The sequence below is a fragment of the Chlorocebus sabaeus genome, chromosome 3 (genome assembly GCF_047675955.1).
Source record: "Chlorocebus sabaeus isolate Y175 chromosome 3, mChlSab1.0.hap1, whole genome shotgun sequence".
In the NCBI taxonomy this organism is placed as follows: domain Eukaryota; kingdom Metazoa; phylum Chordata; class Mammalia; order Primates; family Cercopithecidae; genus Chlorocebus; species Chlorocebus sabaeus.
Genome location: NC_132906.1, coordinates 20,269,871 through 20,295,676, shown reverse-complemented (window position 1 = coordinate 20,295,676; position 25,806 = coordinate 20,269,871). Strand labels below are relative to the sequence as shown.

At 36.3% G+C, this 25,806-nt stretch overlaps 1 protein-coding gene across 2 annotated transcripts in view; it reads left to right on the top strand.

Moving 5' to 3' along the window:
• VWA8 (von Willebrand factor A domain containing 8) overlaps positions 1-25,806 on the top strand; it is a 381,976-nt gene that overhangs the window by 46,122 nt on the left and 310,048 nt on the right. For both annotated transcript variants that reach the window (XM_007960236.3, XM_073013736.1), the window contains exons 5-9: positions 14,287-14,454; positions 18,514-18,678; positions 19,042-19,091; positions 19,821-19,929; positions 22,287-22,391. In XM_007960236.3, coding sequence (XP_007958427.3) covers positions 14,287-14,454; positions 18,514-18,678; positions 19,042-19,091; positions 19,821-19,929; positions 22,287-22,391 — 597 coding nt within the window. The remainder of the gene's footprint in view (positions 1-14,286; positions 14,455-18,513; positions 18,679-19,041; positions 19,092-19,820; positions 19,930-22,286; positions 22,392-25,806) is intronic.

Sequence of the window (25,806 nt, the reverse complement as noted above, 5' to 3'; positions counted from 1 at the left end):
TTCTGCTCCCATGATAGTTACACATAAGAGTGCTTTAAACCCCACACCACCCCCAGCTGACAAGGTTTTAAAAAATTTGCCTGATTTTCCATACTCAGAGAAGATAAGAGTGAGGGATGGGATTTGAGTTGGAATAGTGAGGAGCTGGGTAAAGGGATTAGAAGTTGAAACAATGGCCTAAGTAGAGGTGAGGAGGTAGGAATATATTTAAATGATGGTGAAAGAACTGGCTTTGTTTGGTAGAGTATGTATTTAAAAATATATTTTTAAAATGAATTTTATAACTGGCAAATAGGAAGAGAACATGGATTTTTAAATGTGTTTATTATTTTAAGGAGAGCTTAACACTTTAGCTTTTTAGAAATTGAATTGTTTTAGGAAACTAAATTTGATTATCTAGAGATTTATTTGTTGGACCATTATAGTAAATTATTTAGATGAAACTTTTGGAAATTATACAGTCCTTTGGCCATTCTAAAAAGAATATTTGTAGATGATATATATTTTACAGTTTTTAAAGTTTATAAAATATTTTAAGTGTCTTATCATGGCAGCATTTTGTACTCTTAGGTTTTGTTGGTGAATCCTACTCATTCTGATGAACATCAGTTATTTACTGTGCTCTAATCCCACTGATAGCTTTGGGGCCTGTGATTGAGGTGCAGGAATGTTAGTTCTTTCTTTAAATTGCTTCAGATGACTTTTTGAGGTTTTATCTGATTTTGGTATTTTTATTTTATCTTATTTTCTTGCAGTTAGTGTTCCTTACTGTGCTGTTCATAATCAGAGCCTATCAGTTCCTTGCTGCTTAAAGCCATGCAGTAATGTCCTATTACACCCAGCATAAGACCCAAACCCTGTAATATGACCTACGTCATTCTGTAGGATTGAATGTTTGTCTACCACCTTTCCTTTTACTCCTTGCCTTACAGGCTGCAGCTGCAGTTGCCTTCTTTTGTACTTGGTGTTTCCTCTGCTTGGTGTGAGTTTCTCTTTGTAATTTATATTCTTGCCTCCATGTAATTCAGTTTATAAATTTCTTAGCTAAAGTAGCCACTGGCCATGCCTGCCCCTTTTCCAAATATACCATGCTGCACCAGGCTGTCATCGTACATGATATAATCTCCAGAGCACTTAGCACTCTCTGAACTTAACTGTTTCCCTGCTTCCATGTTTGTTGTCTCTCCTCCCCTGCTAGAATATAGCTATCTTGCTCATCTCAGGCACCTAAAAACTGTCTGGAACATAAGTGACATATGTATTGATGGTAGATTTCGTCTTTTGGTAATCAACCTTATTACAATTTTAACTAAATTAAGAATAAATAGGCTCTGGTCTTAATTTATTCATAAAAACACCAGGTGGCTTTTCTATGGATATTTGCCTTTTTGACATGTATTTTGAGTCGTCACAATGGATAATTTCCATTTGAATTCTAGATAGATGAACTTGCCAGTTGACTACCAGCTAGACATATATTTGTTATACTGAAAGGCCTTTACATTTATTTTGTTTAAAAATTCCTTTTTATTTATTTAATATTCTTAACCATTGAATTTGATGTTTGGGCTGAAGGGACAGACAGTATTTTTATTGTTAGGTGATCCCTGTAACCTAGGTGACCCAATATAGGTGAAAAAATACCTGTGGCTCTCTGGTGGGTATTGGGAGAAAGTTTGGGATTTTCAGTATCGTTCACATTGTATGCACCTATGACTGATATCCAAGTTATTACGAATTGACGTATCAGCTGGAAACTCCCAAACCTGAGTTGTTGGTCATGGCCATTGAGCTCTTCACTAATTCTCACACAGGACAAGGATGATTGATGATAAAGCAAGAGGTTGAACTGAACTGCTACTTTTGAAAGCCAGAATTAGGTTAATAATAATATGTAATAGGGAATTTGTATTGTTTTCAAAGTAAAGTTTATTTTTTCTGATTATGCAAGTCACAAATGCTCATTTGATAGATAAAATGCATATATGTGTTTGTATTTATTAACAAATATGTCTTGAATGATTGATATGTGCAAGGCACTGTCCAGATGCAGTGAACAAAAAAAACCCAAAGATCTCTGTTGTTACAGAGCTTATGTTTTAGTTGGGGAAACCAAACAGTGAAGAAGGATAGCATAATAGAGTAAATGCTAAAAAGCATAGGAAAGAACTGAAAAATTACTTGCTGTATTCCTCTTCAAGACTGGCAGTATGAATATTTTCTGTATTTCTTTCTGTCTATGTGCATATCTGTTTATAATGTATAATGTATAATTTTTACAAAAACGGTATACCATGTTTATAAAGTTTATAGTGTGTTTTTAAAACCTGGCATTTTATCAGGAGCGTCTCCTTGTGACATTAGCTATTCCTCAGAGATATGATTTTTAGTATCCGTACAATATTTCATCAGATAGGTATGCTGTTATTTAACTTTCCTATTTTTTCTACCTTTTTATATTATTGGCCATTCAAGTTCTTTCTCACTTTTCATTAGTACAAATAACCACATCATTATTTAGAAATACATCCTAATTTGCACTTGGAAAATCGGGGAAGATCTCTCTGTTTACTGTGGCCTGTGTGTTAGAACTCAAGTCTTTGCTCCTTGTTATGTTGCTGTCATACTCAGAACAACTCTTTTCTATGTTTTTTTTTTTTTTTTTTTTGAGATAGAGTCTTGTTCTGTCACCCAGGCTGGAGTGCAGTGGCATGATCTCGGCTCACTGCAACCTCTGCCTCCCGAGTACAAGCAATTCTCGTATCTCAGCCTCTGAGTAGCTGGGACTACAGGTGCACACCACCACGTTTGGGTAATTTTTCTACTTTTTCATGGAGATATGGTTTTGCCATGTTGGCCAGGCTGGTTTCGAACTGACCTCAGGTGATCCACCTACCTCGGCCTCCCGATGTGCTGGGATTACAGGCGTCAGCCACTGCAGCCAGCCTACTTATATAATGTTAACTGTTTGACAGATGCATGTAATTTGCTTTGAAAAAAAAAAAAGAGAGATGAAAAGGAAACTTTTATTGGGAGACCTACATTGTGCTAGGTGCTTTGTATTATTGCATTTAATTCTCAGAACATCCTTAGGAGGAAGGTAACTCTTCCATCTTACAGATTAAGTAGCAGGGGCTTAGAAGGTGATGGTTGTACAACTGATAAATAGCAGAGGTAAAATTCGAACCAGACTCTGTCCAATTACAAAGCTCAGGTTCTTTTACCATATTATGCTACTTCCCTACAAAAGTGATGATGAGCTGAGGGCAGTGGCTCATGCCTGTAATGCTAACACTTGAGGTCAGGTGGGTGGATCACTTGAGGCCAGGAGTCCAAAGTTACAGTGAGCTATGATTGAGTCATTGCAATCCAGCCTGGTAACAAAGTGAGACTCTGCTTGTAAAAAAAACAAAAAGTGATGATGATCATGATGACAGTGACAATAATGATTGTATTCATAACAGTAACAGCAACTAATTGTTTTTTAAGGTTTATTGTGTGCCCAAAGTTATCTGATTTAATCTGCAACACAGTCTGTGAGATAAGCACCAAAATGAGCCTAGTTTTAGACAGAAATGGAGGCTCAGTGAGTAATCTAAGTCACCCATTATAAGTAAATGGTAGAGCAACCAAAAATCAATCCGATTCTATTCTGATATGTTAAAATGAAGAACTTGAAATGTAACTTAAAAAATTTTTCTTTAGCTTCCTTAGTACTTTTACACTGTAGCTATTTTGAGTAAATTTGAAGCTTTATGGACTCTATTTTTATTTAATGTCTACATTAATAATATTTTATGTTTTATTAGGTTCAGTTACTTTAAATTTTTTTTTCAGCACTGCTTTGACTCTTAAACTGGTACACTGTATAGTACCCCTTGAGGATATTCTGATTTAGTACATGAGGACACAGATATCCAGATTAATTGTTTGCCTAAGGTCTTATATCAAATCAGAAGCAAATCTAGAACAGGGACTTCGATACTTTTTGATTTTAGGTCACACACCTACTTTTATCTTGAAATCTTTCATGTCCATGTGTTGAGTGGTTAAAGCTGTGATGTGAGATGGCTGGGCCAGAAGGATCTTGCTGCATTTTTTTCTGAATTCTATTTGAGAAAATTAGGTCTCTGGAAGTTCTGTAGCTTAAAGGACAAGAAGAGCTCCTTGTAGTTGGTCTAATTTCTACTTTGAGGAATGATTACAACTAGTCATTCCACATTAAAAAAAAATACGTGTATTTCTTCTTTTTAAAAAAGATTTCAAAACAAATTATACTACAATTATTTTATGTTACAACCTGTATAGAAAAATCTTCCAACTATCTAGCCTAAATCTCTCATGCTGATAGTTAAACTTGTTCTATTCTGTTTTCATAACAAGTGTAGGCATAGATAACTAGCATCCTTCCTACAAAATTTCTTCCTAACCTTACATAACAGCATCTTTTAACTGAGTGGTTGCATGTTTATTCCATAAATGCTAATAGCCTGCTGTGAGCCAGTTTTGTACCAGTATGCCATAAAATATAGGGTTCTCATCCTTTGTAGAGCTAAGAATCCACGGGGGAGATGAAACATAGGTATGAGAGAACAAGAATACTTTGAGGTTGTACCCCCACACTTACATGCTATGCAAATGAGGCAAAGTGGGTATTGATGTAAGGAGGTTAAGATGCTTGATCCTCTATTGGGCAGAAAACTTGTAACATTTACTTTTTTCTCTCCAGTTGAGTCTGAGATATATGGAATGGTGCAGTACGTTGTTGCTGTATTACTTAATGGACTTGCCATTTGTTCTATTCAGCTGCTTATTTTTAAACTTTATTCTTTACAAATGTAGTCATATTTATAAAGTTTGATAGTACATTTTGATAGTACTGATTAAGTATTTTAATGATTTTACAGACTGTTTTAAGGAAGAATCAGGAAGCAAAGTGATACTGAAATAGTAACTAGTATTAGTTCTGAAAATTGAGCGTTTCAAATTTTGTTACCAAAGAGCATCTTCTCAAGATTTTCTCCTTTTGGCTAGTATTCTTATATTTTTAAAGTTTAATTTTCATATGTTCTGGGTCTACAACTATGTAACCAAAGGGCATATAGGGAGAAGATTTTAAAATCTTGGGCAATTCATTTTTGTCTATTAATTTGTTTTCTAAAAATTATACTATTCTTATCCATTTGCAGTCCCCTTATAATATTCTTGCCTTTGGATTCAGTTGCACTGTAAAACATCCATTCTTGTTGCCATTTAGATAGTGTGTAAAATTAATAAATAATTTATATTGAATTAATAAGAAAAAAGACTGGGAAGATTTTTCATTTTTTCATTTATTAATTTTTCTTTTTAGTTGACAATAGTCCATTTTCACGGGATATAGAGTGATACTTTAATACATGTATTCAGTCCATATATTGCGGGATCATATGATAGCTCTACTTTTAAACTTTTGAAGAACCTCCATATTGTTTTTTATAATGGCTTTACTAATTTATATTCCATCAACAGTGTGTAAAACTTCTCTTTTCTCCACATCCTCATCGACATCTGTTACTTTTTGTCTTTTTCACAATAGCCATTCTAACTGGGGTGAGAGAGGTCTCATTGTGGTTTTCATTGCATTTCTCTGGTGATTAGTGACGTTGAGCATTTACTTACTGGCCATTTGTATGTCTTCTTTTGAGAAATGTCTGTTCAGATCCTTTGCCCATTTTTAAATCTTATCTTTTTTTTTTTTTTTTTTTTTGCTATTGAGTTGTTTGAGCTCCTTGTATATTCTCAGTATTTGTCTCTTTATCTATTTGTTGTTGTTGAATGGCTCATTTGAAAATAGTTTCTCCCATTCTACAGGTTTTCTCTTCACTCTGTTGATTTGTTTCCTTTTCTGTGCAGAAACCTTTTCGTTTGATATAGCCGCATTTATCTATTTTTGCCTTTCTTATTTGTGCTTTATCAAATGCTTTTTCTGCATCTATTGAGATGGCCATGTGGTTTTTGTCCTTTATTCTGTTGATGTAATGTATCATATTTATTGATTTGTGATTTTGAATCATCCTTGCCTCTCTGGGATAAACCCCACCTGATCGTGGTGTGTTATATTTTTGGTGTGCTGTTGGATTTGGTTTGCTAGTATTTTGTTCGGGATTTTTGCACCTTTGTTTATCCGGAATATTGGCCTGTCGTTTTCTTTATTTGTGTGCTCTTGTCCAATTTTGGTATCAAATGCTGGCCTCATAGAATGAGTTTGGAAGAATTTCTTCCCACTGCTGGAGCTAGTGGAGTTACTGGTGGTGGCAGCAGGTCTGAGGTGGGTGGCTCTCAGGCTCTGGGAAGCACGTGCATTAGCTCCGTTTGTCCTGGGGCAGCCTCCTTGCTGTGCTAGATTGCTTGTTTCCCAGGGTGCAAAGCTCTGTGTGGGCTCAGGTGCTGAGGTCATGGCTACACTGGTGGGTACATCTGGTGTTATGATGCTACAGACCTCTTGAGTGGATGTGGTTGGATGTTGGCAAAGCCCCAGGGATGTGGAGATGCAGGGGCTGTTGGGCTCCAGGGGAGGATATATTCTGGTGGTGACTTTGCTCTCAAAATCACATTTTTCATTTTGATTTAAAAAATATTCTTATTTGAGGCAAGTCAAACAATCATGAAACTTATTGCTCAAAGAGACTTTACAAATGGCTTGATTCAGTCTCTGTTTTCCTGCCAGTAAACTATCATTATCTTGAGGACAACTGAAGACTAAAAAAATATTGAGTAATGGTGCCTGGCTCAATTAGCTCTTTAGGTAGAAAAGCAGGGAGTTAATGAAGGCTCTCAGTGGTGGTGGTAGCAGTGGAAATGGAAAGTTGGTGAGGTGATGGATGCGTAACATATTTAGAGGTCACACATATTGTGTGAGGAATCAGAAAAAATAAACTCTTTGGGAGGCTGAGGTGGGCCGATCACTTGAGGTCAGAAGTTCAAAACCAGCCTGGCCAACATGGTACAACCCCATCTCTACTAAAAATACAAAAACTAGCCAGGTATGATGGCTCATGCCTATAATCCCAGCTACTTGGGAGGCTGAGGCAGGAGAATTGCTTGAACCTCCGAGGTGGAAGATACAGTGAGCTGAGATCATACCACTGCGCTCCCATCTGGGGGACACAGCCAGACTCTGTCTCAAAACACACACACCCCCGTAATAAACCCTAGGTTGAAGGGAGAATGAATGAAACTTCAATTGAAATAGACATCAGGAAGAGGACTTGGTTTAGAGAAGAAGTTGCTGAGCTTGATTTCATTAAGCATGTTGAGTTGGAACATCTACATGAAGAGATTAAAGAGGCATAGAGATGCGTATGGAGCTCAGAGACATGTTAGTCCACACAGTATGTTCCTCAACAATAATGAAATAAAGAAAGTAAAAAAGTTTTGCTGTTGTTGTAATTAACATAGCATATAACAGCCCCTGCCATATAATGGGTACTCAATGAAAGAATGAGGATTTGTGAGAATAGGTTAAATCTTTGCCAATGAAATAACAAGTGAGAAGAGAGGATGGGAAAAGGTTAAGGACAGCAGCTTGAGAAGTGCTTACATTTTAGAGAACAGGAGGCAGAGGAAGGGCTAAGGAAGGATGGGGGAGAATCAGCATGATAATGTTAATTGAACATAAAGTACATGAGAAGATCAAGGGAAGAGACTCGAAGAAAAGAAGAACATGAAGATCAAGAAAAAGCCATAATTTTGGGCAGTTAAATTATTGGTGCTTTCAAGTGAGTAGTTTCGGTAAAACAAGAACAGTGGAAGTTTATTAGAGTCAGTGAGTATGTGCATTTTTTTTTAAAGAGGCGTGAAGATAAGGAAAGGATAAACAGAGAATATTAAGAGGTATCGGCACTGCAGCTTTTCTGAAAGTATGGAGATGTTTGTGGAAGAGAAGTGATTTGGAAATACAAGTAGGAAGTGATATAGCTGATGGAAGAAAGTTTTGGAGGATGTGGGAGGGGATGCTGCTAAGCTCAAAGTAGAAAGGGCTAGTCCTGGAGGTGTGGGAGGAGTGATACTTTGTCAAAGATAGAAGTCATAGTACAGTAGAAAGATGCAGACACAGAGGGACTATGAAATGAAGTGGAGGAGAGTCATAGAATCTCAATTCATGTGACTTTAGTCATAGTAAAGTACTGGGCAGGGTCATTTGAATGAAGTGAAGAAAGACATTGGAGGCTTGGCTTGGCAATAACTTACAAGAAATAAAGGAAATAATGTTTGAATAGTAATGAGGGTTGAGCTGAAGTTGAACAATGTGAATTTGTGGTAGCCTCCCCTTATGTCTCATCACAGATTAATCTAGATTGTAGTAGAGCTAATGGGAGGAGAAAATGTCCCATCTCTAGGATATTTTCATTGTCTTCCTCAACTCATCCCATAGGCTTATAAATTAAGTACTTTTTCCAACAGTGCTCTTAACAGCAGACTCCTATTTTATTTGGGTTTCAGAAATCAGGCAAGAAATGGGATAGTCCTCTTATTCTCTTTCCTTATTCCCTTAGTCCTGGAAAGGGAGTTACAGCTTTTTGAATAAAAAACATATTGTGGACCTTTTCACAGTTAAAGATGGAGCCATATGATTCTTTTTATTATCTGTGTAGAAGTCCATCATATTAAATTACCACAGTTTTTTTGCCATTCCTCCACAGATTGGCATTTGAGGTTTTTTGGTTCATTTGTAATTATAAAACAGTGTTTTGATGACTGGATAATACACATCATTGTACACTAATCTTATCATTTCCTTTAGATAAATTTATTGAAGTAGAATTTCTGTATTAATAACATAGCCATTTACATTTTTATATGTCTTTCTAAATTACTCTCCATAAGCTGATTTTTGTACCCCGACCAACCATGAATGAGAGTTCTGGTTTCATCTTAACCTTACTGACACTGGATATTATCATTCTTTTTTAACCCTTGCCAATTTGAAAGTCTAAAAATATCACGTTTTACCTTTAGCTCTCTAATAACCAGTGAAGTTGAATATATATTTTTGTGGTGCTAATTTGCATTTTATAAGGGTATTAATTTTTAAAATAATCTATAAAAATTCAATTTATACTAAAGATATTTATGTGGTCTTTATTGTATACATTACAAACATATCTTCCAAGTTTTCAGTCTTTTAGTTTGAGATATTTTTTGCTGTATGGACAAATTTGAATGTAGTCATATCTATTAATCTTTTTCTTAATGGTATCTGCCTTTGAGTTATTGGAAAGATTTTCTTCAATTCAAGATTATTTTCAAAAAGTCACTTACATGTTTTTTCAGTAATTACATGATTTTACTTTTATCATTAAATGTTTAAATTCATTTGAATTTCTTTTCCAAATTCCTAATTTCTACTAATTTGAAGTGTACTTTTCTTATATTTTAAAATGTTTAATCATTTTTATTAGCTAGTTTCCTTATATGGAAAAGGTAATACATGTAGTAATAGCCAAAAAAATTTTTTTTCCAACAGTGCAAGAGGGTTATTTCAAATCTCTCTGACCTCTTTTAGTTACAGGAGTTTCTTGTTCATACAGTACATTTCTAGAGAGACTAGCATACCTTCTTAAATTCTGTTTTATTGATTTGTCTATCTAGTCATGGTTCTTTCTATTCCTAAATTAAACTCACCCCAATTGCTCTTCTTTTACAGAATTGTCCTGGCAGTTTGTCTAATGGATTATCAAGGGAAAGTTAGAGACACTTAGAAGCCACTGTCAGAAACTGGATCTTTGCCTAATTGGTTTTTCTTACATTAAGATTTTTTAGGAGAAAGAAAGAAAGAGCTTTGGTAAACGTTTTTGTAAGAAAAACTTAAAAAAAAAAAAAAGTAAATTTGCAGGTAAAACAAATGAATAGAGAGGCTTAAACTGAGGTTTGTTATATCTTGAAAACAATTTAGCAAACAGGAAGTTTCACAATTCTTAATTAAGTCACATGAGGATAACAGCACAATTAGTGGGTTAGGTTGATTTAAAAGGCTAATGAACCTATTCTGTTAACTACCTCTCTTTTCAGATATTTTTAGGCAGGTGGTTAGTTTCATTTGTGCCTGGTTCTAGAGATTTCACTGAGTTGATGAGGATTTGAAAAACAATGTTGATTTGGGGAAATGTGATTGTAGTTATCTCTAGAAGACTTTGAGGTCGATTGCACTGCTGTGTGACCATGTATGCTCTATGTTGAACTGAGTATTTTGTGTGTGTAGAAATGTTTTGTGTGTGTTTTGTTTTGTTTCTCTACATAGATAATACAGCAAATTCCTATGCCTAGTAAAACCAGACTCTCTGAGATTACTAATAACCTCTAGTTGGGATTATTTACTGACTTTTTTTTAGTTCTTCATCTACTCGTCTTCTCTCAATTTAAGGACAGGCTAAAATTTTAGCCATGCAATTTTCAAATTATATAACCTCTCTTCCAGTAAATTGGGTAAAATATTGTGTACTTCAGAGGACTGTCATAGGGTTAAATTAAATAGTATACTTGGAAGCACCTGATATATATCAGTTATAAACTTGTAGGCCCTACCATGTTCCCGCTCAGTAAATAGACCAAACTATCTTCAACATCTAGTAGCAACTCTTTTAGTTTTACTTCAATAATTATACTTTCTCTTTTTTGTACTCCTCTACTAGCTCCTCTTCATCATCATTTAAACATGCTCAAGTTTTTTAATCATTAAAAAAAAAAAAAAGACTGCTATCTCCCACACTGTCCCCAACCAAGTCCCTGCAACAGGCATCTCCTTTTTCCTCCTCATGGCCAATTATTTTGCAAAATGTTGCTCAGTTTAGGTTTGTCTGATGTTTCCTTATGATTTGATTGAAATGATGCATTTTTAGCAAGATTAATATAAAAGTGATGTTGTGCCCATCTCGGGGTATCATATTAGAAGTCTGGTATGTGAGATTGATATAGCTCATTACTGGTCACATCGACTTTGATCACTTGGTTAATTAAGGTGGTATCTGCTAGGTTTCTGCAGTGTTGTATTATTTTTCACTTTGTCATTTTAAAATATTTTGTAAGGAGATACTTTGAGTATATACAAATGTCCTGTTTCTCATCATACACTTACCCCCTAATTTACCATCCGTTTTGGATTCTTGACTACAACAGTTATTACTATGGTGTTTGTGAAATTGATGATTTTCTATTTCTATCATTCTTTAGTAGTAGAGATTCTTAAATTGAGGTCTCTGCTCTATACCTACATCTGTATGCATCTGATTGTGGAGAAAAGTTGCAGCATTGACCAGATTTTCAAGAGATCATCAAATGGTGTTATATTTTTTCCATCTATCCCTACTTTTTCAACTTTGTGGTCATAGTATTGCCATTGGAGTAGATGGAAAGAAAACCTTGTGTATTTGGCTTCTGTTTTTGATCTGTCTGCATAGCTTATTTTGAATTCCTTTGAAGAGTTTCAGTTGACAGGAGACCACAGTATACCTGAGGTGAATGAAAGTGGAACTGCAGTGTTTGTTGTTGTCCTGTGCTGTCAAGACTTTGCTTTTTGTGGCCCATAGGTGGTGAACCATTACATTTTGATCTGTATATTTCTAGTTTTACCTCAAAGAATGTGTGTTTTCATCCCTATGGAGTTTTTAAAAAGTCCAATACAGTATTTAGTCTGTCTTATAAGTAAGATTGCTAAAAGTTTTAGATTTTTAAAAATAATATTACCTTAGGTTATGATAACAATTTCATTTTTGTTCTGAGCTATGCTTTCTTGAAGTAAATATATTTTTGTGAACAAAAGCTTAATGGAAATCTTAACTGAAACATGAATTTTTATAAGAAGTAGTTTGTATTCTTGCTTTGTCGCCCAGGTTGGAGTGAAGGGGGTTGATCTTGGCTCATTGCAACCTCTGTCTCCCGGGTTCCAGTGATTCTCCTGCCTCAGCCTCCCACGTAGCTAGGATTACAGGTGCCCGCCACCACAGCTGGCTAATTTTTGTAATTTTAGTAGAGACGGAGTTTCATCATGTTGGCCAGGCCGGTCTTGAACTCCTGACCTTGTGACCCACCCTCCTCAGCTTTCCAAAATGCTGAGATTACAGGCGTGAGCCACTGCGCCCGGCCAATATTTTGACTTTTAATATCCCAGAAACTATTTCTATGGCTTTGTCCTTTATACAGCTAGCAAAAATGAGATTCTTTTTTTTTTTTTTTTGTTCTTTAGGAACTACTAAGTCACTTCTACCTACGCTTTTTTTTTTTTTTTTAAATCTTCTAGAACAAGATGGCTACTCTGGTAGAAGAGAATTAAAATATTGCAGTAGTGATATATTTGAAGGATTATTCATGAATTGATTTTATTCTTGAAATGGATGATTCTCTTGAGTCTAATATAGCTTCCATGAAGTTTATCATTTTACAACATTATGTAGACACTTGAAATAAACTAAGCTCTACTATACAGTGCAAAATTCAACAGTTTATTAAAATAGGATAGTATGCAAGCTTGATTAAGCAATGCCTCTTTTCTACACTTGGAAAATCAGTACATTGCTACTCCAGAAATGTATTTGGATATTAGGTCTTAAAAAAATAGAGATATGTTTTCCCCTCATCAAATATTTAGATCTTTTTTGGATAATTACTATAGGGAAAATTAAATTTTAAGTGAGGAGTCAGTATAAGTAAAGACACAGAGATTTGTCTGGTAAAGCAGTATGGTGTGTACATGTGTAGAAGGAGATAGCCAGTTTATTGTCACAGAAATACCACATGTGAGGCAACTAATGTCAGGAGATGGTGTTGGAGAGATAGGTAGATGCCTCATTGTGATAGGCTAATATGCCACATTAAGGAGCTTGGACTATTGGGAGGCGATCTGAGAGGTAAGGAGAGCCTGAACTAGGGAAGGGGTAGAAAGGGATAAGTTCAAGAAACATCGAGGGCTCTGGCATGGGTCAATGGTGCTCACACCTCAGATAGAAAATAAAGAAGAGAAGCAGGTTTGGAGAAAATAGGATATTTTCAGTGTTGTACAAGGGACCTGAGGTGCTTATGGGGTCTGAGGGACCCCTTATGAGGTACTAATGAGACTACATGGTTCTGAAACTTAGGGGAGTGTCAGAACCCCAAGATTCTGGGGGGTCATTAGCATAAAGGTGGTAGTTGGAACTATGTGATTAAGTAAGATTTTCAGGGAGGTCCTAATAGGGTAAGAAGAGCTGTGTGTTAAGGGTGTAATTCTGGGCATCACCCACATTTAATGGACAGGCAGAGAAGACAAAACAGTTTTCCTAGGACAATGCAGTGCCATGGAGACTAATGAAGGCGATTTTTAAGGGGAGGAATAACAATATACATTTAGCACCATTCATCCTCTGTCTGTGGTTGAATGTGCAGAAGAAACATGACTGAGGTTTTCATTTTTTAGCAGAACATGAAGGATTTTGACAAAAAGTAGTTTTCTATGTTATTAAGGACCTGTAGTTTAAGGAAAAATTTTTTTCATATCTATAGTAATTTTTTTATTGCAGTTTACATTATTTCCTACTTTTCTCCATTACTAATTTTCTTAAAATTTATTGGAAGACCTAAGTCAGTCTGCTATTGGCCAATGTAAAATCTGACTCTTTTTCTGTTTCTAAGTGTGTAATGTTGTCAGCATCGAGCATCACACTAAACCTCTATTTTGATGATGACTTATGTTTACAAATGTTACAGTCTCCAAACCTTCTCACCTAGCTTTTTGATCCTCACAAGAAGCTTGTGGGATAGGTAGGACAGATAACTATCTTCATTTTTCTTTTCCAGTTCTGGAATCTGTGCCCTTGTTTAATTATGTTCTTTGTTCATAGATAGCTGTTAGTTTTTTACTTCATTATCTTTGACTAATGAAATAAAAAACTTTAGTTAATGAAATAAAAAACTAAGTCATTATCTAATGACTTCTAGATAGTGCTAGTCACCAGATACAAAGCTAAGGAAAGTTTTTTAGTTTTTTATTTCATTTCATGGGTATATAATCTAAAATGTTAAGGCTGAAAGGAACTTCAGAGATCCTCTTTTTCAATATCTTTATTTTAAAAATGAATAAACAGGCCCAAAGAGGTAAAATCACTTTCCTGAGATCATATAGGCAGAAAAAGCAAAACAAGATCTGAAACTCAGCTTTATTGATTTCTGGTCCCTGTAACAAGAACTGCAATTTAAATTTGCTTTACAAGTAATGTTAGGCCAAGCTCTGCAACTTCAGTATTCTCATTTTGCTTTTATGTTTCTTGGAAATAGTGTGCAGTTCGTGCAGCCACAGAAGGCAGAACTCTCATTTTGGAAGGTTTGGAAAAGGCAGAGAGGAATGTTTTGCCTGTTTTGAACAACTTGCTGGAAAACAGAGAGATGCAGCTTGAAGATGGACGCTTCCTGATGTCTGCTGAGCGTTACGACAAACTTCTCCAAGTAAGAGAAGAAACTCCCACTGCTTTATCTTTGCTGTCAAGCTGTGGGCAGTGCCATTTTATTGTATGGCCCTATTGGAATCAGGACAGATGTTCAGATGACCCTTATCTTGGGTAAATTGCTGAAGTCATGAGTTTACAGTTTTACAATGCTATTCTGTTTGTAGACCTTGTCAAAAGATCCCCCAGATTTTTACTGTCTTTTTTTTCTGGTTAGTCTAATAACTATTCTCTTTTCCTTTTTTTTTTTTTTCTATTTTTTCTTCTTCTTTTTCTTCCTCTTTTCCCATCTCCTTTTTTCCCCCTTCTTTCTTTCTCTTAACAACTATTTAATAAAAGGCTAATGACTTCTAGATAGTGCTAGTCACCCGATACAAAGCTAAAGAAAGTCCAGTTCTTAGCTTCAGGAAGCTCAAGGTCCAGTAGGTATTGACAGAAATGAATAAAATATTTAAAGGATATCCTGTTCTGATGACCCAAGCCACCAGCATCACATGCTGGGGTTGCTGTAGGAACCTCCTAACTGTACTCCCTGCTTCCATCCTTCCTTCCTGATACTGTTCTCAACACAGCAGTCAGTGATCGCCTTAACAATGCATCCATTTGGGGGCATTCCTATGCTCTAACCCTGATGGCTTCTTGTTCCAACTCAGAGTAAAATTCAAAGTTTTTACAATGCAGTACAGTACCCTTTGTTGTCTGCTTCCCTCTGCTAGAATGTAAGTTTCACAAGGGCAGGGATTTTTGTAACTGGTATTATCTGAAGTTCCTAGATCAATGCCTGGCATATGGTAGTTGCTCAATAACTATTTGTTGAATGAATGAATAAGTACCATGGAATGAGTAAATGCTGTGATAAACATGCATATAAAGAGTACAACAACTGGGGAATGTGGGGACTCTTCAAAGGCTTGGGAGATGGGTTCATGTAATGTCACAAATGACAAGAAGACATTTAGCCCTTGTTCATCCAGCTCAAGCTGTACCACGCTGGATCTCTGTGTGGTTAACCCAGCCTTCTATGACTGACTGCTCTGCCTGTACATTCTAGGACCTAGAGTCTCTCTCATACCTGTTCTGTACATATGTGCTATCTTACTACCCCAGGTTGGTTGCAAATTGATCAGGAGCAGGATCTGTGTCTCATACTTCTTGATCTTGCTCCCAGGGTGCTACTACGAGCCCAGAACACACTAGGCCCTAAATAATGAATGTCAATGCCAGAGGGTTTGATTGCACTGACGCTGCATGGCTGGCAGGGCCAGAAGCAATCTATTTCTTTACTATCTGTGGGAGTTTCTAGATGATGCTTTCTGGTGAAGTACAGTCATTTTCCTCTGGATCTATTCATGGAGCATCTCGTTCTGATATAATCAGAAGGAGATAATCAAGGATTTAATCAAGTAGAAAAAGTAAAATTCATTTATTCATATTGTTAATTTACCAAAATGAAAGCTTTTTAATTTATTTTTTAAAAGGCTGTTATGCAGAACGTTTTCTCTTTAGATGCTTTCTAATTACAAAATAACTACTTGTTACTAGAGATTATATTAGTGTTCACCATTTTTAGTAAATAATTTGGAAAAAAAATACTCAGAATATAGAATTTTTTTTTAAAAGTATAGGAGTTACTTCACAACAAAAATTTGATATATTCTTTATTCTTATAGTAGATTCTGTGCAAAGTTATTGAACATATTACTTTGGATAGAAATTCACGATATGTGAGTCAAAAGAGGTTTAGTGACTGGGTGCGGTGGCTCACGCCTGTGACCCTAGCACTTTGGGAGGCTAAGGCGAGCAGATCACCTGAGGTCAGGAGTTCAAGATCAGCCTGGTCAACATGGTAAAACCTCGTCTCTACTAAAAATACAAAAATTAGCTGGGTGTGGTGGCATGCACCTGTAATCCCAGCTACTTAGGAGGCTGAGGCAGGAGAATTGCTTGAACCCGGGAGGCTGAGGTTGTGGTAAGCCAAGATCGTACCACTGCACCCCAGCCTGGGTGAGGGAGCGAGACTCTGTCAAAAAAAAAAAAAAAAAAAAAGAGGTTTAGTACGTAAAGAATGCTTATTATTAAGTGAGAAGGGTCTACTACATTTTTCTCCCAAAGTAAATATCAGTATAAACACATAATTTTTTATCGGTAAATGTTATTTCTGTGTTCATAGAATCTGTCTTATAAGAACCTCACAGCATATAGGCAAGATCCCTTCACAAAGCACTATCATCTTATGACAACTTTTATGCTAAAAAGATTCTAACACCATAACGTAAGCCCCATTTATTTCTAGGTAGCTTTGATATTCTAAATTTAATATCTCAAAAATGTTACTGGTTTCATAAAGGTGATTATAGTAGAATTCTGTTATTATGGAAAGAGATACAAAGTTCAGTTTGTATGAACTTTATATTTTATTTAACATTTTTGGGTAAATGAAAAAGAGAAATATTTAGTCAGCTCTCTGAAGTTTCTACTTTTGGTTTCTCAGGGCTAGATCTAGACTCTCACTTTCTAGTGTCTATAACACAGTGTCAGTGTATTAATTAGATGTGTGATTGCTGATTTTGATTCATACCAAAATATGATTGAAATGATTATTTATTATTTTTAAAATTAATTCATGCAGTCAGTCAACAGACATTTGTCCTGTTATACACTAGAGGTAATAAGTCCTCTCAAGAGTGTGGAGCTAGCATGAGACAGTCATGTATAGAAGCAAATGCACAAATAAATAATGACAGAAGCTTGCCTAAGATAAAGTAAAAGGGTACAAAAATGGTTCTGATGAGGGAAGGGGATCTGAGTTTTATGAAGATGTTTTTTGTGTTGAGCTTTGACTGACCCTTGTGTTTATGCTGTGCAAAGTGAAAAGGGTGTTGTTCCAAGAAGATGGAGTCATGTTGGTGAAGCAGCCTCATGTGTTTGGAGAGCTGCAGATGGGAGACAGATTGGAGCACAGGGTCATGGAAGGAGGGTCAAGGGGACGGGCGTGCACTGGTTGCTGAGACTGAGAGAATCAGAGCTTCTGCCAGGAAAGGCCTTGAGTGCCTTCTTAAGAGTTTCTATATTGTCATTTGGGCAGTGAAGAGTTGCTGAAAGATGTGGACGTTTCTCTCAGAATGTACAAATGTGCATTCGTACAAACTTAGTCAATACTGTAGATCCTGCTGCTGAAGAATGTGAAGAGCCATTGATAGAGTTAGGCAGAGAAGGAAGGAAATGAGATGTAACAGGTGCCTGCTATGGGCCACTTGTTTGCACATACATTTTCACATTTAGTTTTCCTAGCAGTCACAATAATGTAGGTGGTATTTTTCCTACTGAGAAGGCTAGGCTAAGGTTCCAAAGGTATAATAGCATGCATGTGCTAACATTTAGTAAAAGTATACATCAAGCAGTTGAGCCAGGACTTGTGACTCCAAAACCCGTACTGGTTCTGTTCTCTAAGCTCCACTATATACTAGTTGCAGGACCATGGGACAAGTTATATAACTCCTTTGAACTTTAGTTCATTCATTCATGTAAAAAGAAGATTGTCTATATTGGATTCTGGTGAAAGTTAAATGAGAAAAATCCATGGAATGTGCTTACCACATAGTAAGTTTCCAAAACATGTTACTACGGATAATATGCCTTGCTAGGAATACCCATAAACATAATTATCTATTTAAGGTCCACTGGTAATCAATCACAGCTCTGCTGGTGACCTGCCCATCGGGGACTACCTTTGTTACAACCTCTAGTCATGTATTTTCCTTACCGCCTACTCTTTTCCTCTGTGTTACTGACTAAGGCTTGGAGATCTGACCCAAGTCTCCTTTATTCCTTGGTGTGTTAACTGCTTTCCCTTTCAAACACCCCAGTCTTCATGTTGTGAGACTGCTCGGGCATCCTGAACCTGATTTCACTTTGCTGCCTGCCTTGACAGTTTGGTTTTGAGAGTGTTCTCCTATACATTTTTCTCAACGGTCAAGTCCTAAGTCCCTGGACTTGGCAGCTCTTATAGTTATGATCTGTATCATTTATGCTATAGCTTCTGGATCTCTTACTTTTATAGGATCATACCAAAAAAGAATTGGATTCTTGGAACATTGTCCGAGTTAGTGAAAATTTCCGAGTGATCGCCTTGGGCTTGCCAGTGCCAAGGTATTCTGGGAATCCATTAGATCCCCCTCTTCGTTCTCGGTTTCAAGCCAGGGATATTTATTATTTACCCTTCAAGGTAAGTATGACCAAGGATAATTTATTTTTTAAACAGTTTTTCTATTTATAACAAGAAATTCAATGCTATAAAAATGTTACTGCATTTTTAAATGTCTTCCTCAGTAGGTCATGGAAAGATATGAGAATAAAGAGTAATGAAAATCTCTGGAAACTAGGAAGAAAAATTATTATGGCATTATTTGAAGGATTTTTTAAAAGGCTGGCTTTTCTTTTAGAAAATGAAATGTATCAGTAAATGATTTTTTGCTATGAAATATTTAGTGTCTGCTTAATTAAAAGGTTGATTGTGTCTATAAAACATTTGCACTTAATCCATTACATTTCTTTTTAATTAATTTAATATGTTTCTATATTACTTTAGGACCAACTTAAGTTGTTATATTCAATTGGAGCCAATGTTTCTGCTGAGAAGTAAGTATATTTTTATAAATATCTGGACACTGAATATTGAATTTGTTTTGTCTGTTCATTGATTGATTAATTGATTGATTCATTCAACAACTGGAATTCTTACAAGAATTTTTCAGTATTAGAATGTTTGGTGATAAAATTAATAAGATATCTTTGGTGAGAAACTCAAGATCTAATAGAGTTGAAAGATATGTGAATAGCTTTGGTTAACATGGTATAGTAAGTGCCATAATTTCAAAATATTGGGGTATTAGTTGAGATTTTGTAAGGGCTTCACAAAAGCATTGGCATTTGAAATGGGTCCTAAATAATGAGCAAGTTTTTGCCAGATAGAGAATAGAATCAAGGGATTCGAACAGAATAAGTTTTTATTTTTTTTAAGCATGGAATGTGAGAGTTTATGCCTTGTTCTTAGGGCCATAAAAAAACTCTTGAAAGGCTAGAGTTTAGGTTTGGGGTTACGAAATGTGAGAGATGAGGCTGTCAGGGTAGATTTGGACCAGGTGGTGAGAAACCTCAAATATTGTGATAAATTTAGGAATATATTTGCATCTAATCAGCTTCTGAGTTTTAAGTAGGATATTATGATGCGGGGCCATTGTCCCTTAAGAATTAATATTAGGGCTCATCTTTTTAGATTAATTAAATTGGCCCCTGTGTTTTATATTTAACAGACTTACACATTTTATGTTTTAAAACTATTACAATTTAATATCATTTTTCCCCTAGAATTTCTCAGCTCTTGTCCTTTGCTACAACTCTGTGTTCCCAAGAATCTTCTACTCTTGGACTTCCAGATTTTCCTTTAGACAGTTTAGCAGCTGCAGTTCAAATCTTGGTAAGTAAAATAAATTAACGACTGGCAAATATGTTAAAAATTTTGAAAGTTAATCATTAGGGATTAATGACTTCAGTTTGCTTTTGTCATACTCTTCTATAAATATTGTAAAACCTGAGATTAATTTGTTGTGCAGTGCAGTAAACTGTACAGAGACCAAGGACATGTTCTGAGCCCCTAAAGAACTTTCAGCTTTGGAGTGGGAACTAGACATGCAATCTCAGTGTAGTTCTACAGAGGGAAGGAAGGCTTTAGCCTGGTCAAGTAAAAGGTGTGCTGCAGTGTGAGTTAGGCCTCAGAGCTGTCCTTACCTGAGTTAGGGGAGCTAGGGCTTTCACACTGCTCTAGCTCCCATGAGTCTCTGTGTCATGATTGTCTCAGGGGACACAAATTCCCAGATACTAACTGCTCTCCCAGCATGTGTGCAAGGGTGGCTTCAAGAGCCCAAGGATGTCTGTTAGAAAGACCTACAGCAGTTGCTGTTGGAAGAGAAAGCTAGGAGGCACAAGAGAGAACACAAACAGATCTGAGGGGATCTGATAGAGTACAGACATTGTGCACTACAGTTTCACAAAGGGCATGGCGGTCATGTCTGGAGTGATAGAAATGCCTTCCAGGCAAGAAGTCAAAGCACAGGCAAATGTGTTTAATCACAAAAGGGCCTAGTATCTTTGGAGAATGAGAATAAGTTGTATCCCTAAAGCAAGTGTGTGTGGTAGAGGGAGAAGTTAGAATGCTATCGTGAAATGTTTTGTATGATGAATGAAGTTTCCTGGATTTTATAATGTGGAAAAAGTGGCTTATCAGACAATATTAAGTAGGTGGCCTATGAAGGTGACCAGACTTATGCTGGAGGAAGATACCTTTGTTGGCACTGAGGGAATGACTAGGAAGCTTTTTTAACACTCAGTGAGACCCTGTGGAAGAGGGCACCATCCAAGATAGTGGGGATACTATCTTAGGCAAGAGACTTATTTTTAAACTTTAATGAATGTATGTATGTATGTATGTATGTATGTATGTATGTATGTATGTTTCCTGTGAGTCAGGGAGCCTAGGTATTGCTGACATTGTTCTTTACATCCAGAACAGAATTTCTCCTCCTGTTTATTAAATCTTATACTTTTATTGAATCTTTTTGTTTTTGCTTAGAACATTTTATTTTGAAAATTCTCAAATGTAAAAAAAAAGTTGAAAAATAGTAATTTCATAATCCCCTCACTTACAATCACCCATTATTAATATATTGCTACATTTGTTTGCATGTGCTTTTTTTCTTTCCTTTTTTTTTCCTGAACCATTTGGAAGTAAATTGCAATCAGTACTCTTAAATACTTCAGTATATGTATTAGTTCGTTCTCCCACTGCTATGAAGAAATATCTGAGACTGGGTAATTTATAGAGGAGAGAGGTTTTACTGACTCACAGTTCCACAAGGCTGTGGAGGCCTCAGGAAACTTACAATCACGGTGGAAGGGGAAGCAAACACGTCCTTCACATGGTGGCAGGAGAGAAAAGTGCGGAGTGAAGGAGAGGAAAAGCCCTCTTTATAAAGCCATCAGATCTCATGAGAACTCACTATCATGAGAACAGCATGGAGGGTAACTGCCCCCATGATTCATTTGTCTCCCACCGGTCCTATGGGAGCTACAATTAAAGATGAGATTTGGGTGGACACAACCAAACCATATCAGTATGCAACTTCTAAGAATTAGGACATTCTTCTACATAACCAGAACAACATTATCACACTTCATATCATGTTAACAGTAATCCATAGTATCATCTAATAGATAGTTCATATTGAAATTTCACTAATCTTTCTTGTCAACAGACTCTTTTAAAGTGAGGTGAACAGAATTGACAGTGCAAATAATGTGAGGAAGGACTTGAGGATAATGAATACTTTCTAATTTTGTAGTTATAACTGTGAAGCTAAGTGAATGTGGGTGAGATTAACCTAGGAATAAAAGGGGATCAGGTACTTTGGGATGAATAAGGTAGAGACATGTATTCTGTTTCAAATGGGGGTCTATGGGATATTCATATAGTCATATGTAATGAACAATTGAGGGCTCAGGTTTAGAGCTCAAGAAAGAAGTCAGGACCAGACATAGAAGTGTGGGAGCCATCAATACATAGAAGATAGATGAAAGATGGAAATGGGTAAGCTTACCCAGGGAAAGGGCAAGGAATGAGAAGAGAAAATAATGAATATTTGCTTTTGTAGACTTATAGAAAATACCACACACCTATTGGTTACTTTTATAAGTCAATTTTAATGTATGTACATTTCAGATGTTTTCTGTGATTATTTTGAATTTTGCTCATTCCTATATATTTTTGCTCCTACATAGGATTCCTTTCCTATGATGCCAATCAAACATGCAATCCAGTGGCTTTATCCGTATAGTATTTTACTAGGTCACGAAGGGAAGATGGCTGTGGAAGGTGTTTTAAAGGTGAGTATCTGCTTCCATTTCTTTCCTTTCTTTTCCCATTTTCCCTTCTCTTGCCTTTTCCCATCTTCCCCTCACTCCTTTCCCTACCTTTCCTATTTTTCTCCCCCCATCCTTATTTCTTTCCTTTCTCTTCCCCTCCATTCTTTACTAGGCATGGAGGCATCGGCATTCCAACAAGAAGACAGCTGTGATAAATAGGGCAGCAAACATAGAGGGGGTGATGTGGTTGGGAGATTGGTTGTGTTGAGCAAAGAAGTAAATAGATTGAGCAAATGAATGAATATATTGAGGATAATAAGAGCTATGCTTCTCACTGTTGGATAAGGGATTTATAACTATGGAAAAGGGGAAGGCAAGAAAAAACTCTTAAGGTATTGGATTGGAATTGATGTTACTATGAATCATGGGTTTTTAAAAATAATATATATGAACAGATAGTTACAGATATAGTATGTGTATATGTATACATATACATATTGTCTAGCTGTCTCCTGAGAGAGCCTAAAAACTATGATGTTCTAGTAGCAGTGATCACACCAAGTATCTGGACGTTGGTTTCTAAATACCATGCTCTCTCAAAGGATCAGGTTAGGGAATGTGGAAGATGAGCCTGGACCATCTTTTTGTGCCAGAGAGTAAGGAGATATTCAACAAATGATGTTGATATGTCAAAATGATGGAGTTCCCAGGTTGCAGTGGCTGAAATCTGGGACAATTTGAGCATAAAAATAAATGATGATGGTAACTGGTTTTAACCTGTTGCATAAAATAGGAATCCATGAGTCCATACTGATATGAATGAACAAAAACTATGGAGGTGGGCATTCTCTTTTAAAGTGTAAAATGCCTACTTGTGAATCTAGAAGGAATTACATAAATAGAAAAAACACCATTTGGCAACCATCAGAGTGGCAGTTAATTTAGACAGGAGTCATCAAAGGATGTTAAAGCTGGCAGGTGGAGCTTCTATGAGGCACAGGGTATTGGCATAATCTCTGAATGTCTCCCTCCAAAAGACTCAGTTGACTACCAAACCAAGAAAGTGGTATTTTTACAGTAAACTTCAACTTGACCAGGTGGGACAAATTGACCTTGTATGCCTCCCAAATTCCCCATTTCTGGGGAATTTTTACTGAGAGTTCATGATGTATGTTTGGCCATGAGAAAATATTGTAGAGTTCTAGATTGAGGGCCATTATATAGAACATAGGCCTCTATTCTTTAAAACTGTTCAGACGTGAAAGACAGGGAAAAACATAGAAATGTTTCAGGCTAAAGGAGACTGAAGAGATTGGATAGCTAAATGCATCATTTGTTCCTGAATTAAATCCCGGACCATTAGAAACAAGTGACAATATTGGCACTGTTCGTAAAACTTGAATAGGGTCTGTGGATTGGATAATAGTGTATATTAAGTGGATTTCCTCATTTGGAGGCTTATGTGGCAATTACACCGGCCACAGTTCTTGTTTTCAGGGAATTTCAACTGAAGTGTTTGGGGTATGGGGACATCATATCGGCAGCTTGTTCTCAAATTGTTCACATAAAGATCACTGATAAAGTAGGCAGGGGGAGTAGGAGGGAGGGGGAGATGTGCTTAAAAAATGTTAACCATTGAGGAAACTGGGTGAAGGTTATTAACTTGAAAAGCGAGCATTTTATATAAAACTATGGAACTTGCTATAGAGTTTTCATTTAAACTAATAAAGGTCTCATTTTTTGTCATAAGTGATTTATAGTACGTGGGGCATGGTTTTCTTTCGAAATACGTGTGGCATAATTTCCTCTTTGTATAGTTAACAGTGGTGTTTTCCAGAAGGCCAATCACACTCTAAAATGTCTTATAACTATATTTTTAAAGTGTTGACCCTTGGTAGAGACTTACTGGCTCACCAAAATTCCTCCTTATGAAAGACGGTTTTTGCTTTTCTTACATGGTTTGGCTCAAGGTGCAGATTTCTAAGAAATAGAATGTGACCACTAAGCTGTGTGGTTTTCTATATAGAAGCTTCAGTTTCTGGAGGCCAGGATTTGACAACTTTAAGCATATGGAATGATATTTCTCTATCCCTTATCCTCAAATCTACCCAGAATCTTTGGGATACAGAACATCCTCTGTGTATCTATTAACAATGAGATGACCTTAGAAGAGTGGAACATTGGATTCTAATTACTTAAGTGGGATCTTTTTCAGAGCAGTTAGCCAAAGAATCCAAAGAAACAGTATTTTCATTGACTAGTTATGTCAGTAATAATAATAAAATTATTATACAGCTGTTCCTAATAGATAATGAGAAGAGAGGTATAGTTAGAGACAGAATCTAAAAGGAAGCAAAAAGAAGCAAGGGGAAAATAATGGTCAATAAAGAGACAAAGGAGGGAAGAGACAGCAGAGAATGGAAGCAGTGAAATAACCAATGATGAAAGAGAAGAAAGGTAGGGGTGTGTGTGTGTGTGTGTGTGTGTGTGTGTGTGTGTGTGTGTATGAGAGAGAGAGAAAGAGAGAGAGAGAGAGAGAAAGGGAAAGTAGGAGGAGAAGGAAGAGGAGGAACAGCAGCAGAAAGAGGAGGAGGGTGGATAGTAAGAACCATTTGGAAATGGGGAGATTAATTCATAGGCTCAAGGAGTCAGGAAATTACCATCTTCTGACAATATAGTTCACTTCAAGGCTTATTCCAGGTGTTGGGGGAGAAGAGAACTCGAATTTATCTTTGATCTAATCAACCTCTAAGCTAAATTGGCCATTGGTCATTGAAGTAGAGTACCTAGTGTTTAAGATCAAAGGCGGTGACTCCAGATGAACTTTAATGCCCCTCAGCCCAATCTGCAGTGCCTTGGAAACAAGGGCACATCCTCAGGGGGGAAGAAACTCGTGAGAAGTTCTGATAAAATGAAGTTTTTTTGTGGAAAAACTGAGAGAAGATATTCAGTGTCTAAAAAAGTCCGTTATGAACAAAGGTCTTTACCAAGAAACCACTTTGATGTGTTTTTTGGTCTGTAATTTCAAAACTAGTCATACAAATTTATTATAAAGTTATAGCATATCTTTAAAGAGTTGAATTTTCTTAAGAAAGTAGCTAGTGTTGCTTCATTTTTTTGGTCTTTTAACCATAATTAAGGGGAATGTAGAAAAATGATTGAGTTTATATTGGAACAGAAATGATTTCAAATTTGAATGTGAGTGTTTTGAAAAGGAAAAAGGAATTGGTATTAATTAGATAAGAGGAGACAGAGTGTGGCTGCCTTCTCACCTTAATTATGTGAAGAGCTAGTTAATGGACATTTGTAACTCAGTAAACTGTCAAGTGGGAGGGCTTAAGTTCATTTGTCTGATCTTAATGAAGTACTTTCTTTTTGTAAGATCATTACACAGTGATGTATACAACCAGATTAGCATCTTAAATAGCTTTTCTTA